The sequence below is a fragment of the Morone saxatilis genome, unplaced genomic scaffold, assembly GCF_004916995.1.
Source record: "Morone saxatilis isolate NCDOM2014 unplaced genomic scaffold, NCSU_SB_2.0 Contig5, whole genome shotgun sequence".
Taxonomy (NCBI): Eukaryota; Metazoa; Chordata; class Actinopteri; family Moronidae; genus Morone; species Morone saxatilis.
Window position 1 is genome coordinate 18510700 of NW_023340095.1, and position 15951 is coordinate 18526650.

At 42.0% G+C, this 15951-nt stretch overlaps 1 protein-coding gene across 11 annotated transcripts in view; it reads right to left on the minus strand.

Annotated features, from left to right (window-relative positions):
- Positions 1-262: 262 nt before the first annotated feature.
- The window catches only part of lmo7a (LIM domain 7a), a 48118-nt gene continuing 32429 nt past the window's right edge, over positions 263-15951 (minus strand). For 3 of the 11 annotated variants that reach the window (XM_035676706.1, XM_035676705.1, XM_035676715.1), the window contains 21 exons: positions 15303-15442; positions 14118-14796; positions 13330-13599; positions 12787-12901; positions 11499-11660; positions 10414-10601; positions 10247-10310; positions 9832-9888; positions 9509-9550; positions 8644-8669; positions 8096-8203; positions 6473-6559; positions 5694-6055; positions 5417-5473; positions 4071-4126; positions 3765-3917; positions 3230-3407; positions 2667-2990; positions 1641-1749; positions 1094-1196; positions 263-1005 (listed from right to left, as the gene is read on the minus strand). In XM_035676706.1, coding sequence (XP_035532599.1) covers positions 983-1005; positions 1094-1196; positions 1641-1749; positions 2667-2990; positions 3230-3407; positions 3765-3917; positions 4071-4126; positions 5417-5473; positions 5694-6055; positions 6473-6559; positions 8096-8203; positions 8644-8669; positions 9509-9550; positions 9832-9888; positions 10247-10310; positions 10414-10601; positions 11499-11660; positions 12787-12901; positions 13330-13599; positions 14118-14796; positions 15303-15442 — 3303 coding nt within the window. In that variant the 3' untranslated portion in view covers positions 263-982. The remainder of the gene's footprint in view (positions 1006-1093; positions 1197-1640; positions 1750-2666; positions 2991-3229; positions 3408-3764; positions 3918-4070; positions 4127-5416; positions 5474-5693; positions 6056-6472; positions 6560-8095; positions 8204-8643; positions 8670-9508; positions 9551-9831; positions 9889-10246; positions 10311-10413; positions 10602-11498; positions 11661-12786; positions 12902-13329; positions 13600-14117; positions 14797-15302; positions 15443-15951) is intronic. The other 8 variants (XM_035676710.1, XM_035676713.1, XM_035676709.1 and 5 more) reach the window with 8 other exon arrangements.

Sequence of the window (15951 nt, forward strand, 5' to 3'; positions counted from 1 at the left end):
AAATATGCATGACAAATTGGCTTTGGAGAACACAGAGCAGGCAGGTCCTCTGAACCTTTGCACAAAAGCTCATTGAAATTCCTTTTATTATTTTATTCCTTTATGCGCAACAGAGAAACAGAGAGCAAGAGGGACAGACAGGGAAAGAGGAGTATAATGATTTCTGATTACAGAGGCAGGAAAAGCCTTGCATCATGCAGTGGTGTATCATAACGAGGAATTATGCAATTTCACTGTTGAAAAAAGCACACAAAAACACGAGTTGAGCATTTAGTCATTTTATTTACAAATGTTACTGTTCGCCTTAATGCCATTCAGTATATATTCTTCACACGGTAACCTGCTAATGTGTACAATCCTCCATCTATCAGTGAAAACTGCAGACAAGTGCTATCCAAGCAGACATTTTTAAATATATTTTGAAAGAATTCTAACAATCTTAATTACTTCTCCCTGTTACAAACGGCAAAAAAAGGCACATAGACATGATAAGAACAGCTTGGTCGACAAAACGTGTTAATACCACAAGCGGAAATAGAAGCATGAAGAGAAGATGATCCTGTAGGGTTCCTTTAAAACTTTCTCAGTATCTCTTAAATCTGTCTCAGTGAAGGTCATTACAAAGATTTGCCTCAATAATCTTATAGATGATTTAACGTTTTGACTAGTTTCATGACTAAAACATTTAAAAACTCTGGTGCATGCAGAACCCTTACACTTTGTACAACTGTTAATACTTAATATGAAATAAACACATGAAAGTAGATAACGTCTTTGCAAGCTTACCCTCTCAATCACACACTGAAAACACACAAATACAATTCTCATCAGTGAGTCAACTTAGAGTAATTTATTAGTCGTAAATGAAAGTATGTCCAAACCAAGTGTCCCATCTATTTGCAATGGCTTCAATGTTCAGTTTAATGTTCATGGGTTGTTGTCACAAGTAGTTTCTTCATCAATCTGCTGGAGTACAGTCATGTCACATAGCGGTTGGCTGGCTACCTAAAAGAAAACAGACAGCAATATTACACTTAAAGAAAACCAAAAACACAACAGGTGATCACGCTGATCAGATTGATCATAGACTCACTTTTGAATCGCATGTAGCAGGAGTTACAGTAGAGCTGTTTGTTTCGTATTCTGACTTCAGCCCCGGCTTCCGATCCTCCGAGGTCAGACTTGCAGTCGATACACTGAGGAAGTTTAGGAAAGGGAAGAGTTAAAGGACTAATCAACTGGTTTAAACAACACCAGTGTCCATGTCCAAAGGTGGAGGGATGAGAACAGACAGAAGCCCCTTGATTGTATGTATAAAAAGAGAAAAATGAAGGAAAAAGTCAAATGACAAAGATTGGCAGGATGGATCACAGTTTAGATGCAAGAGATCACACTCAAGTGAAGACCAAAGTTCCAGGAAGGATCACCAACCAGAGTTAAACATTGTTAAAAACAAACAAAGTGAGGAGTTGATTAGTTTAAAGTTTTTGGCACAGAAAATCGATCAGGACCTTGAGATTCACCAGGATTTACCAGGTTAGTAATAAAAGAAAAAAGAGTGGAGTGACCACGTTAGTTTTTGAGGATCGGTCGGGCGTGCTGATGACGTGCTCCGGGGCCGACAGGAGCCCAGCTCTCACCTTAAAACAGGTCAAATGATAACAGAGCCCAAGGGACTCGATGATCATGGCTGCTCCCTTTCCCAGCGGGGCGTCACAGAACGTACAGATTTTCTTGCCACTCACTGACCTGGATTACAGAACGTACAGCTGTGATTTGAGAGTCGAGCACACGTGTGACTCACGCACGCACTCACAAACACACACACAAAACACATGTTTACACTGGCATACAACAGGGTTAGACCGAAAATTTCTTTGCTGCAATAACAAATCTGACCAATATCGGCCTTTGTTAAATATTAATTATGGATGAGGGCCAATCATGTCGCCTGCTAAAATTAAACAGAAGCTCCTCGATGACCAGAGCTCCACTAAAACATTTTGTAAAATACTAAATTTTTCAATTTCTATTGTTCAGTCAGCCATAATAGTTTCTTTAATATGGTGTTTTATCATACTGTAATTTTGCCATGGAAACAATTTGGAAAAAAATATTGGGTACTGTTAGTTAACTGTATTCAGTTTACCCCCTTTTTCCTCACTGTTTTAATCTTATTTTCATAAAAGCTCTTCTAAGGATGGGTGTTGCCAATTAGCAGCCACTATTATAAACACTATGTATACTGCATCTGTCCCTATCAAATACACCATAAATAAATAAATAACTCTTAAAATGTCAGTGCCCACACATGAACACAGAAAAACACCAACTCAGAACAATTCTGTATGTGCAAGTGAAATTAAACATCTATAAAAACTAAAAACTGACTACACAGAATAGGGTAAACCTGTTTGGTGTGAAATGGAGGGTGAACAGATGGAGAATGTCACATAAAACGATATCATATGAAACTGCATTTTATATTACATTCAAAAGTAGAAGTGAAAACAAGTTAGATTCAGTTGCCCTTTACCACAACTGCCCATCCAAAGTTACAGTTTAACAACACCACCAGCACTATGGTTATGCAACCCAGTATACCAGTGAGAGGTTAGAGTCAGCTTGTTGGGGCTGTTAAAGCGAAGCAGCATTGTTGATTGTACCTGTTCCGCTGCTGAGGGGCGCCTGCCTCAGACGTGGGCTCTGGAGAGGGGGTGGGTGAAGGAGAGGAGGGTGAGGGGGAAGGTGACTGCCGGGACCAAGGTGACGAGGGGGTTCCTGCCCCACCTCGGAGGGAGCCCATAGAGTAGGAGGAAGGCAGAGTGGAGGAGCCGGGCCGCTGGGCCCCCAACCCACCACCATAAAAGGAAGTGCTGCCAGAAAGGGCAGACTGAGGCCGGGTGTAGTTTTGGATATAAGAGTTGCTCCTGGGTGTCCACGACGAGCGCCAGGAGTTGGAGGCGTCCAAGTTGTCAAGAGACTCGCCTCTGCAAAGCCAACCCACGCCACACCCACGTTAGCAAGTTAGTTTTTAGCATTTAAAATGTCTGGCTACCAACTGTACCTCTGGCAATTGTTTTAAACCTAAAATATTCCAACCAAATTTGCCAAAGTCAGCGTGGCAGCCAGACTAATAAATGTTTTCATTTCAGCACACAACAGAAGTTAACAAGATGTTAGTAAGTGTGAAAGCCAGCCACCAACATCATACTACAGAGATGTGTACCTGCGCATGGGCGGCACTTCGCTCTCCTTGACGGGGTTGGAGGCACGCTGGCGGATCCAGCTGCCGTCAGTCAGCAGCGGAGTCTTCTTCTTCATCTCGTTCAAGATCTGCTGCCGCTCCGCCTCTGCCTGCGACGCGGGCTGCTGACCCTTCTTCTCACCCACTCCACCGCCTGTCACTGCACCCAGAGAGGAGAGATGATGAAAATGATGCTGAAGGAAATGAAAGGTTTCTGGGAAGTCAAAAATAGATCATGACTGGCAAAGAAATTGGGAAAAAAAAGTGACATTGTGATGATGTAAACACGGTGTTTCCCCAGTGCGGTTCGATCAATCAATGAGCTCATTGTTTTTGTTGTAATTTTCTGGATAGCTGATTTTCCATTCGATTGGTTAGCTGATGATCAAACATCTGTACGTTTTGATTTGAAGGCATGTCGTAATTGACTGATCAGCTGATCAAAAGGTCATAATGAGAGCAGATTAACTGGGTTTCAGATTGAACGGAGAGGCGGTGGTTCAGGGGCCGAGCCCACCTCTTTCTGGCTCTCTGTATCTCATGGCATTGAGGATGTTTCTCCTCTCCATCTCCAGCTCAGATGTGGCCCTCTGACTCTGGGCCTCTCTGTCACGCGCACTCCTCAACTTCTCTTCCAGCAGCCAGTGAGCCATGCCCCCCGGCTGCACACCTACAGTAGAGTACAGCCCACATATATGTGCAATAGCATTCAAACATGGGCTCAATTTTAAAACAGTCACCCAGTACTACCATTTTCATTTAAGGTAAACTATAATAGAACTTAACTAATAGAGGATACTGTTAATTTAAAAAAAAAACTAACCTTTCCACTGAGGTTTTTCCTCCTCATCGAGCTGGGGAGATGATTTAGATTTAATCCTGTCAAACAAAAGAAAATACAATGAAAGTGAACAGTCTACAGTAGCTCTTTTTGTAGAAGTGTTTTTAGAACTTCCAACTATAGTGGTAAACTTAAAGCATTTTGATATGTCAAATACAGAAAAAAACATATTTTTTGAATAATGGGAAACTGCTGATTGCAGACCAATCGCAGGTAATTCCAATCTCAGCTGGAGACCTAACCCACTTGCTGAAGGACTTTCAATTTCATGGCCGTCAACACAGAGAGACATTGTTTGAATAATTCGGTTCAAATGGAGCCAGCAAGAAACAATGCAGTGAACACCTGGACACATCAGCTATGCAGTAAAGATGTGCCAGTTTTGTTTTGTACTGAGACATTTGTTGAAAATGTAATAAAAGAGAAACAAAGACAGACATGTTGTTGAATTATGTATCTACTGAAATGCTACCTGGTGTACATGTTTTCAGGTTAAAATGACACAAATTGTTCTTGCTTGTTAGAAACTGGTGTTGGCAGGATTATATGCTTGTGAGACACTGTTTTGGCAGTCTCGGTACAATTCAGGCAAGAACAAATTGTGTTGCCAAGATACCTCCTGGTGCAGAGAATTGTATAAAGAACTCAAAAAAGGAGAACTTGGAGCCGAAAACACAGAGAGGTCCCCTAGTTAGCATTTATAAGGAGTATACAATACAAACATTTAATTAATCGTTTATAACACACAACAATGTAGTTGTTAGCAGATGTAAGGACATTTTAAGTGTGTATTTAAGTGCAGTACTTGGCAGTAATCATAACTTCTATGAAGACAGATGTTCTTATTTTCATAAAAGCTCTTCTAAGGATGGGTGTTGCCAATTAGCAGCCACTATTATAAACACTATAATGTTTGCACTAGATAGCTGATCCTCTGCTTATACACAAGCCTCAATTTATGGGTGCCCACAGGAGGAGTTGCAGATGTTGGCAAATACTATTAAATAATATTATAAACACTTAAAGCTGCCAACAACATTAAAGTGTGTTATAAACCATTTATTAATTGTTAAATCATGAAGGACCTAAAAAAAGTGTTGCCAATACAACATATTCTATTGTGAAATACTATAATAAATTATAATCATTGTTGTTACATATCACTACTCATCAAAATAGGGTATAAAGCATGTATCACATAAAAAGTATGTGATGTAAGAAGAGGTTTTATAAGTGTCAATAGCGGTTTAGATTTATATAGAAAGAAACATTATCTCTCAGTATGATTGCAGATGGACAAACGCATACTAAATCACTCCTATACTAACCTGTCTGTAAAGGACAGTGGAGGCTGGACATTGGCAAAGCCATGGGAGCCCCCAGTCCTTTGGTGAAGGTTAGTGTGTGGAGAGAGGTAGGGCGATGGTTACAACACAGAGGTGGAGGACAAAGCACATGCAAACACATTAGTTGCACTTGTGTTAATGCACAGACAATAAAGCATGTTTTACACTTAAATGTGTTATTCTGAACGTTATGGAGGAGGCGTGTGAGTAAAGGGTGAGGACAGTACAGGACAGTTGAAGGGGCAGTGTCTTTACTGACCACTGCTGCTGCTGCTCGAAGGCTCTCTCTCGCTCTCTGCGCTGCTGCTCGAAGGCTTCCTGCCGCCTCCTCTCCTCCTCCCTCTCCTCCTCTCTCCTCCTCTGCCATCTCAGCTCTTCCTCCTCCCTCCTCTTCCGCTCCTCCTCCTCCTGCCTTTCTTTCCTCTGCCTCTCCTCCTGGAGACGCTGCAGCTCCCGCTCCTCCTCTTCCCTCCTCCTTCTCTCCTCCGCCTGTCTTTGGCGCTCCTGCTCCTCCTTCCTCTTTCTCTCTTCCTCCTCCCACGGAGGAGAGGCGGGCTGGTTGACGGGAGAGAGGGGCGAGTGTGGGCTGATGCTGTGGCTGTTCACCTCCAGGCTCCCGGGCTGCCAAACAGAAGGAAGGACAGAAAAGAGGAAGTGTTTGACACATAATGGCTAAAACCGTTATTAACCTCCAGGAGGAACTGCAACAACGGTGGAGGAACTCAAGTCATCCCCTGAGGTGACAAACCAGCATGTGTTTTGAAATTACAATTGAAAGGGAGTTTTTGTTGCAAAACTATGAGCTGGAAAGACTTGTGCCATTACAGTAAGCCCAGCCACAAGTGTTGTATATCCTGTGTGAATATCCACATGATTGGACATTTTTCTGCTCTTTGTGTGCAATGGACCTGCATTTTAAAAAGCCGTCAATACCAGTGCCCGACCACGTAACTGCATAACTACAACAATGTCGATCAACAACACTATCCAAGTTCTTATATGGCTCTCCATAATTTAAACACATTCATTTGTTGTTACCTCTTGTGGGTCTGCTGTCTTGGTAATCTCCTCCTGAGCCTTTAGCCACTCCTCCTGCAGTTTCTCCTGGTCGCGCTTGTATTTCTCCTGGATGAAAAACGCAGGGAGAGAGGTCAAAGGTCAACCTATTTAGTCACACACACACACACAAAATTTAAAAACAAACCAAACAATAGAAAAAACATACACAAATCTATGCGAATACATTTGTTTTGCTTTTTTTAAGTATTATTTTTTGGGCCTTTTATGCCTTTATTTGACAGAGATAGCTGGAGAGAGACAGGAAAGGGGGACAGAGAGAGAGAGGGGACGACACGCAGCAAAGGGCCGCAGGTCAGACTTGAACCCAGGCCGCTGCGTAGATGGGTCACCAGCTCTACCGACTGAGCTAACCAGGTGCCACAAATCCATTTGTGATGGAAAATTATATGGCCACAGTGTACAGTGGGAATGATAAGTAATAAAGAAAATGAGAAAGACTAAATAGAGGAAAATACACCCAAAGACTAAATAGATATCATGATAGCTGTATTGTTTTCACATAATTCCAAGCTCACCTACATGTTATCTAACCATCCTGAAAGTTGAAAAACCTAAAGAAGCTCGCCCGGGGCTGGAAGTCTCCCTGGCACATCATAAAATCAGGCCGTGCATCCAACAGGGACTAAGACTGGAGGAGTAACAAGCCTTCCCGGCTACATCAGCGCTGTGCTTGGACACCTTTGATCTCCATCCAGAAATAGACCCACAGAAAAATGTTTTGACAGGATTCTACTACATTTAAGTTGGATCCTCGACAGATGCTTTTACTTTCAGCTGCCAGAGTGCTCTGTAAAGTTTTCTGTTTTGAGCCTATTAGGAGCAGTCTGCGTTGACTGTGAGGTCTTCCTAGTCTGTCATTTCAGGCTCTGTGCCTCGTCTCATTGTCAGATGGAGCACACAACACATATCCTGAAGGGTATTTTAGATCAAATGCATAGTGAGGTTGCTTCATTTGGTATGTTCAGTTTTAATAATGTACTATACACTCAGTTGCCAGTTTGTTAGGTACACTTATGTTTAGTTTACATAATACATAATATATGTTATACTGAGAGGTGTTTCTTATATTTTGTCCACCATGTGTGTATCAATATGTTCAGAGGAATTATTAGAACATTGTGTGTAATTAGTACAAATTAGAATATGGCCCTGGTCTATATCAGAATTAGAAAATCTTTATTTTAAAATGCAAGGAAATGGAAATTTGACTTTGACCTGGATCACACAGATAGATAACACAAAAACAAAAGCATAAACAGATTCTATTCTCAGACTTCTTATATTCTATTTTTAATAGTATTTTGTTTTCTTATCTACCTCCTTGAGTGTCCTTATTTCATTGTTTTGTGATTTATCTGAATTGTTGTAATATTAAAACTTCTTAGAATAACCCAATACCCAATTTAACAGCACCACAAAATACTGAATCAAGACCTCTCTAAAACAAAAACCACAAGTACCACTTTGTGAAGGGCTGATTGATTACCTTGCATTAGTTTTAGCTCAGTGTACCAAACAAACTGGCAACTCAGCGTATATTACAACATAACATCAGCGCTACACAAGCATGCCTTTATGTACCTGTAGGAGGCGCTCCTGCTCCTTCTGCCATTTCTCTTGTCTTCTGCGTTCCTCCTCTGGGTCCCAAGACCAGCGGCTGGAAGATGGAGTGATTGCAGGAACAGGTATCTGCAAACGGAGAAGATAAGACATGCAGCATGCTTGTATGTTTGTTGTATGTCACACAGCTGACTTTGTGGTATATTGAAACAAGTCCTGTTAATTTAAACTATAGCCTGAAATCACAATTTTGTCTCAGAGGGATGTACAATTTGTACAATTTGAACACAATTTCTTCCAGGGCTCTTGAGTATTTTACAGTTCAAAGATATATCAAAATGACTGCTTCAAACATAATGTAGTAATTGGGCAACCTTAAAGAAGAAGCTTAAGAAGCAGAGTGAACCAGCATCTGGCGTAAACTAGCAATGCAGAACATGTACGATTTCTAATAATGGATCTGGGCTTTGTAATAACTATGGTATCTGCTTTCAGAGATGTTGTCATGCTACAAGAGCAAACACAACAGAGACAAATAGTGCCTTTTATGCAATGATAATACTACTCACATCTGGCATTGCAGACTCTGATCCTCCTTGAAAAGAAAGAAAATCATCCAGTCAATACTTCTGGCATGCACAGGCAGAGCAATAGAATAGAAGTTAATCTCGAGGCCATATACCGCAGCAACACAAAGTTGACAGGCTTATTAAAGTTTCAACATGATTTTTAAGCCAAGTACCAATTCATCATAGAAAATGACATTTAAAACCACAACAGTAATTGATATTTTCAACAAGCCTCGAGCAACAAAGGTCAAATTTCACCCACTAGGATTCTCTCAATTCATCCCACTTGTTGACCCACTTGTTGACATTTACATTGGATGCCAGGCCTGAATAGGAAAATCAATAAACTGATTGTGAAGACAACAAGATCAAACAAAACACGCACTTTTTAGCAGCATGCATAGGATGCACACAAGTACAGCGCAGCCAGTCTGAAAGGCTAACGTACAGTTCAATAAATGCATGCCAAAAGAGCAACAGGAATGCTTTTAACTTCATGCGCAGCAAAGCGAAAAGTGTAACCATGTGTTAAACCTGGACACCGCTCAAAAAAATACCACAAACACAACATTCAAAGATTTGTATTTGCGGTTGGTACGCTGGCATAGTGTCTGACATGCTGTCCAACCTCTGGAGCTGAATATGTTACTGTTATACACAAACTGGTTGTCTATTTTATTTTATTTGGTCTATGGGGTTTCTTCAAAAAGTTGTGAACTGAACAAAGTTTGTTTGATTTGTGAAGAGACAATTCCTTAATTTGCCCCAAAATATCACTAGACTCCCTTGGTTTGAAAAGCATGTCAGCATCCCAGGGTGTACCAAGCGAAGGTGAGGAGGTCACTGCACACTCAACCCTGTTTACCACAGAGGTAGACCAGCGCACTGACACTGGACCCTGAGCCACCTGAAGGAGGGAAGGGGCACAGCACAAGGATTAAGCTCTGGCACCAGACAAGGAAAAAAAAGCCCAAAAGGAATTTTAATCCTGACAGCTCACAATCAATTGATAATAGGTTGTTTATCAATTGAACGTGAGGCAGTGACTGATAGAAACATGCAAGAGTTCCTTGGGAATCTAAGTAATTCAGTGAGACAAGAGCACAGAGAACCCAGCCACCAGATTACACAGATGTCATTATCATTATTAAGAGACGGTCAGTGTCTTTTATTTATTTATTTTTTTACCTTTTTCAAAAAACTCTGACCTCCGTTTTAAGTTTTTCAAAGATATGGTTTCTGACTCTACATGAGAGATGGGAAACAGGATATAGTGAGGCACAGCTGAAGAGAGAAACATGTTTCACTAGGGGGATATACCACCTTATATTATTAATATTACTGATAATAACTAATACATGAATTACACATACAGTACATGTTGCTTAACATGTATCATAGTTATATGTTTCAACATTGTTATATCATTTTGTTAAATAACACAATAAATATTATCCACAACCATACAGTATTTGCAAAGATGTTCCTCCCAAACATAAGTAAACACAATGACACCCCCTACTTGTGTGCTTTTGTATTCAGTACAAAAATAGTCATCAGGATCAATTTCATAACCTTTCTGATTGTGTGCTCTGCTCTTTACCTTTGTTCCTCATGGTCACCGACTCCTCACGGAAACCTCCATTAACTCCGTTTGAAGCCACATCCTGCAGGGAGACAAGGCAGGGTGTACGCTCATTAAAGAGTCGCCCGGCTGGGAACAATACAGGAATAAACCTGAGTCAAACTGAGTGATTCTGGGTCACTTACGATGGCTGGCTGGGCAGGGGCCTCTGACATGGACGGGGGCGTTTCTCTGGAAATGGGTGAGGTGAAATCCAGGCTGGAGTTGACAGTGTTTGTGTCAGAGGAACCTAGAAGTATCGGATGATCCGTACTGGTCAGATTGATGGTCTTATGGCTTTTAAATGGCAGGGAAGGTTGATCTCTGTCCCAGTCTGCATGCAGACAATGCAATGGCAAAAAATAGGATGTGTGTTTGCACATGAAGCCACATGTTTTCTGTGTCTGTGTGTGTAGTAGTCGTTCTGTATGTGAAACCCAACATTTGACACAGAATTGTCTATTTGCATAGAGACCACTATAAAGCAGGGGACAAGGTTGTAGTTTAGTGTAGTTATAGTGTTATTATAGAGAGCAGCAGGGGGTGACAGAGAACCCACCTTCCCCAGCCATGCAGCCTATTAAAGCTTTCATAAACCCACACAATGTTTCTAACAGGCTCACAACCACTGGGCTTGACTAAACTATTTCAACAAGTACTGTGTGTTAGTTCAATTAATACTCTGGGTGGTTTATTGTTTTTGTAAGGTGACACTGACTTAGTTGGAACCTGTTATACTAACACTGTGAAAACAGCGCACTCAGAGGACCATTGACCTGAGCTGGACCTGAGCTGGACCTGAGCAGGGTTAGTTCTCCACAAGGAAGACACCGCATGGATACAGAGAGGGATACTAAAGAGGCTGCAAAAAGTAGAAACAACCAGTAGAAATAAAAGGATAAATACAGGAACATGGAAAAAGAGGACAAGCAAAACACACACAGGAACGAAAGAAATAAAAACCGCTTAGGTCAAAACAATAACAGTAGTCCCTCGGTAGATGAGAAAAAAAGTTTCAGGTCCTTCCCCAGCTGTCATGAGATCATTCATGGATGATTTCACAATAGTTTACGGACCAATTTAAAGTGTCAAAACTGTTTAGCAACACAAGCAGCATAAGCAGTACTGTCAGTCAAGGAATGCAGCCCTTAAAGTGGTTCAATTCAAGCTCCCGCTCTCACGCTAACAAACACACACGCGCACACACACACACAGTGTTCAGATGACTCACTGTTCTTGCCATGACGACGTATATCCATGACCAGACTGCCCTCCTGCAGAGCCTCCTCCATGCAGGACTTCCAGTCTGTGTAGCTCATTTCTGCCACCTGCTGTCTGTTCACCGTCAGCACCTCATCTCCAACTTGAAGCTGGCACATCTCTGCCTGGGTGCCTACACGAGACACAGAGGAACACATCGATAGCAGCAAAGAAAATATTCAGTTCTACCACTGCAATGATACGGTTGACTATCAGTTCATCACTTCTAGAACTCATAAGAGCTGTTATTTTTGCATAAACAGTGGTTGTTTTAGTAATTTAAGTAACACTTAAGTAAGTGAAATTAAAAATAAATAATTACAAGATGAGAATTTATACTGTAGACTTAGACTGCAGATTACAGTTTTCATTCTTACCAGTGGAATCCTCGACATATGGCATTCACAGTTAAATAATTCAACACTGTATCAGCCAGCAACAAAGATCTTCCCATGCTTTCAGCTTTGCTTTTGAGATTTGCTGATGCAAAAGCATCAAGTTGGTACAATAAAACAGCAGTTTTTATGTGAAGAAGTTTTTACTTACACAAAACTTTTTTTTATGGAAGCAGTTTTTAATTTGTATTATTTAAGACAGGAATGTACACCCATATTTACTATTTATTTTGTGCAACAGATACTAAACCAGGGACTCAAACTATTGGTTTGGCGGCCATTTCTGTTGATTAATGTGCGTGTCCTTATAAATAATTAATAACATAACACAAAGGGTGATTGGACAAGGTTGACACAATACATACAATGACTGTAGGGAACAAAGTTACACTTAAATACACTCTAGGTTGAAGCTGGTGTGACAAAGCTAGAGTTCATGTACTGATGTGGGGGGGATGTTATAAGTATTACTGAAACGTTATACTGAATTATATGAGATACTGGGAAGGTGGGAAGATCTGAATAGAAAGTGAGGCTCAGGCCCAGCAGATATGACCCAGATAGATGTTGCCCTACATAGGTCTGGCACCGTCACCGCATTGGACTCGAAACCCTACTGACAACTAACCAGCCGTGCCTGGTTGTAAAATGTAACACAGCCTGAGCATTGGTTTCCAATATTACCACTGTGAATACATCAGCCAGATTTAGTGAGATGTGAGATGTGACTGCTGGGTTTAACCACTGGGTAGGCTGTTTAAGGTTGCCAGTTTGGCTGTGGCAGCAGACATTATATTGGAAGGTGAAAAAAGCTCTACAATCCAAATCCCTTTGTTTGAAGGTATTTCTCTCAACTGTTGTTACCTGGCTGGATGGATGTGACACGAGCTCCAGTTGAGTCCCAGGCTGCCTGGAAGCCAAAGTCTCGGCTGCTGTTGGGCTTCTGGTTCAGGCTGATCCGCATATCACAGTAGTTCTCCTGGCAACCAAACACCAACACAGGTGAGTAGAGACGAACAACAACTATTCACATACATACAAAACAGCTCTAAGTGCTGGAATGTGGTCCTAACTTTCCATTACTCTGGAGATCAGGTTGTGTGTCTATGTACGCAGGCCTGCTTTTATTAATCATTTATGGCTGTTGATTAAATGCCAACCTGTTGCTATTCTTTCATTTCTGCACTGCAGCACTCTATTGTTTTTAAGCAGCTTTCACATAAGAAAAGAGGTTGAAGCAAAAATTAGATTGAATGGCGCATGTGGGTTCACTACTACAAAGCTAAAAATACATTCAGTGACTGTTCATGGTGTCAGTATTAAATAAAATGTGAGTAACACAAATGAATTCTTTTTCATTCAATATACAAGCTGATCTGTTTTGTCAACAGTAGGTAACTTGAGTACCTGGCTGGTTTCTTTGGCTGGAGCAGGGCTGACTGTGGCTTCACTCTTGACCTGAGGAAGGACAGGTGAAACACTCTGAGTAGAGGTGACGCTCTTCGATAGGGTTTCCCCTTTTTCCTCCTCCTCCTTCTCGTCTTCACTACTGTGGGCCGAGCTGGACTGAGAGCGAGCCTCATCCTCAGAGGTCATGAACTGGTGATAGCGGCTCGGCACGGACAACTTCTTGGAATCATTGACATCGCCATTGAGACGCTTGTGAGAGTCGTCCATCTGTCCGGGGAGGAATGCAGATTGTCAAAGAATGCAAAGTTTGAGTCTTTCAAATAATATAATGTAAAATGAATAGGGCTGCTGGTTACAAAATCAACTTTAATCTGCAGACCTTAAAATGGAGGAGGGATCAGTTTGCGAATGTGTTGAAAACTCTTTAAGTGAGTATGAAACTGTTTCAAGAGTTCACAATCTTCACTAACTGATCCAATTAAACGTAATATATTTTCCTACATTTACTGTAACAGTAATGAATGTGAGGAAGGCTGAAAATAGTAGCCCTGGTAGTTGAGTTAGCATTATAAAAACACTAGCTTCATCCATTATTCACACAGTAATCAGATCGGACTCTTGGGTAACACCAATGTACTCAAAAGAAACAAAACTGTACCTGACTAATGAGGCAAAAATTCCTCACTGCCAAACAAACACTGTCTCCTCCTGCCCTCTAGATGTCCTCAAGCACCTTGTGCTGCACTGGTAGTTTATATTTAGTTGTAGAATTATCTAATACTCACTGTAAAGGCTCGGGGAAGTGAGGTGAGGCGGGACGTCTGGGTCCCGAAGGGCCTTGGTGTGACAACTGAGGTTAGACGTGCGCTATCCGATCTCTGGTAGCTCCTGGGGAGGGAGGCAGAAACCCGAGACACCCCGGGAGGCTTCTGTTCCATTGAGCTGAGCTGTGGTTGTTGTTTGTAAAGAGAACCAGAGGAAGGGGCCTCAGCCTGTGTGCCCGACAATGGGCGCCTTGGCTCGGGCACCTTTTGCATGGAGCTAGAAGAGGAGACAATGGTTGTGGTCTCCTCTGTCTTGACTGTGCTGGTGTGTTCTGAGACTGGATTCCTCTTTATCGGAGGTGCAGCTACAGGAGACTGGGATCTGTGGAAAGAGCTGCGGCTGGTGGGAGTGATGATGGTCGTGGCGTCGCTGCCTGCAGGACTGTCCCTGTCAGCTTCCTGTGAGGTGGGAGGGGAATCGGCCGTGTCAGTAGCTGGGGAAGCAACGGGGGGTTTGTCCTCTTTCAGAGATGGCTCAGGGGTTTGAGAGGAGTAGTAAGGAGTGTCAATAGTGTAGCTCCTGGGAGGAAGGGTTCGGGTACGGGGGGAAATGACAGGTTTCTCAAATACGTCCTCCTCGTCGTCCAGGTAGGAGAGAGATTTGAGACGACCGCCAACACTGTTTGTTCCTTTATTTTCTCTGTGGGCAAAACAGAGGAGGAGAAGCGGGATGGGATAAAGAAGTAAAGAGGGAAAAAAAGTGGACAGTGATGGGTAAAAAATAAAGATGAGTATGGAAAGCAAGCGATTTAGGCAGATGAAAGGGACAAGTGACGGAGGAAAGAAGAGCACAGGTTGAAAAGAGGAGGGTAGAGAGCGGAGGGGGCAGGTGGTAAGCCATGATTAGATTACACTTTCACACTGACTGAAGGCACAATTACAGAGAGTCTCTTCATTCACTCCTGCACAAATAATCCTGCAGTCTTTGTTTAATGTGGCAAAACTTCTCATACACACCATCTGTTTTATTACCTTAGCAAAGGATCGTCCTTCGAGGGTTAAAAAAAAGTGTAACAGAGGAACAAATTCAGTGCGCATTGCTTTTTGGTAAAAGCCAGAATCTGATGAAATTCTCTAGCATTAAATCTAACAATACCACATGGCATAATCCTTCAAAAGTACCGGATCAGGTGTGTTTTCCCTTACCTCTCCTCTTGCATCTCCTTGAAGGTCTTGGACCTTCTGTCGCTGCCGTATGTGATCTGCTCTATCTTCTCTCTTTCCTCTTTCTTCTTCACTATATCAGAGTTGACACTCCTGCGTCGGTTCTTCCATTTGCTCAGGTCCTGCAGCAAAAGTAAGCCCAGATCACCTCATGCACCATTTTGTTACAATTCAGCTCAGATCTAAAACAGACTAGTTGTGTTGCATGCCAAACTGTACAGCTGAAGGGAGTGAAGTTGAGAAGGAGAGAAAAAGACACAAAAAAAGAAAGGGCTACATTTGAAGGTGTTCTATTTGTGTGCTTTAGGCTCCTCCCGGCTCACCTCCCCTGTGTATTGGGGACTGCGTGACCTAAATGCTGCTTTAAGACTCCATTATTTTGCCATGACACCAATCAGACAGCTCACAGACAGACCACTGTGACAGCCAGTCATATACATGTGGATAACTTTTTATTATTCTTATTATATTCTTACATTTTTTGCCTAAGAATGAGGAAGTAATGGATCGCTGGTGTTTAAAATTGGAGCACCACTGCCCTTCGAAAATGATTTTCCAGGAACAACTTGCACCCCAAAGTCAATTTTATCTGGATAAAGCCTACTTATTTTCATTCTAGGGTCTCTGTCTT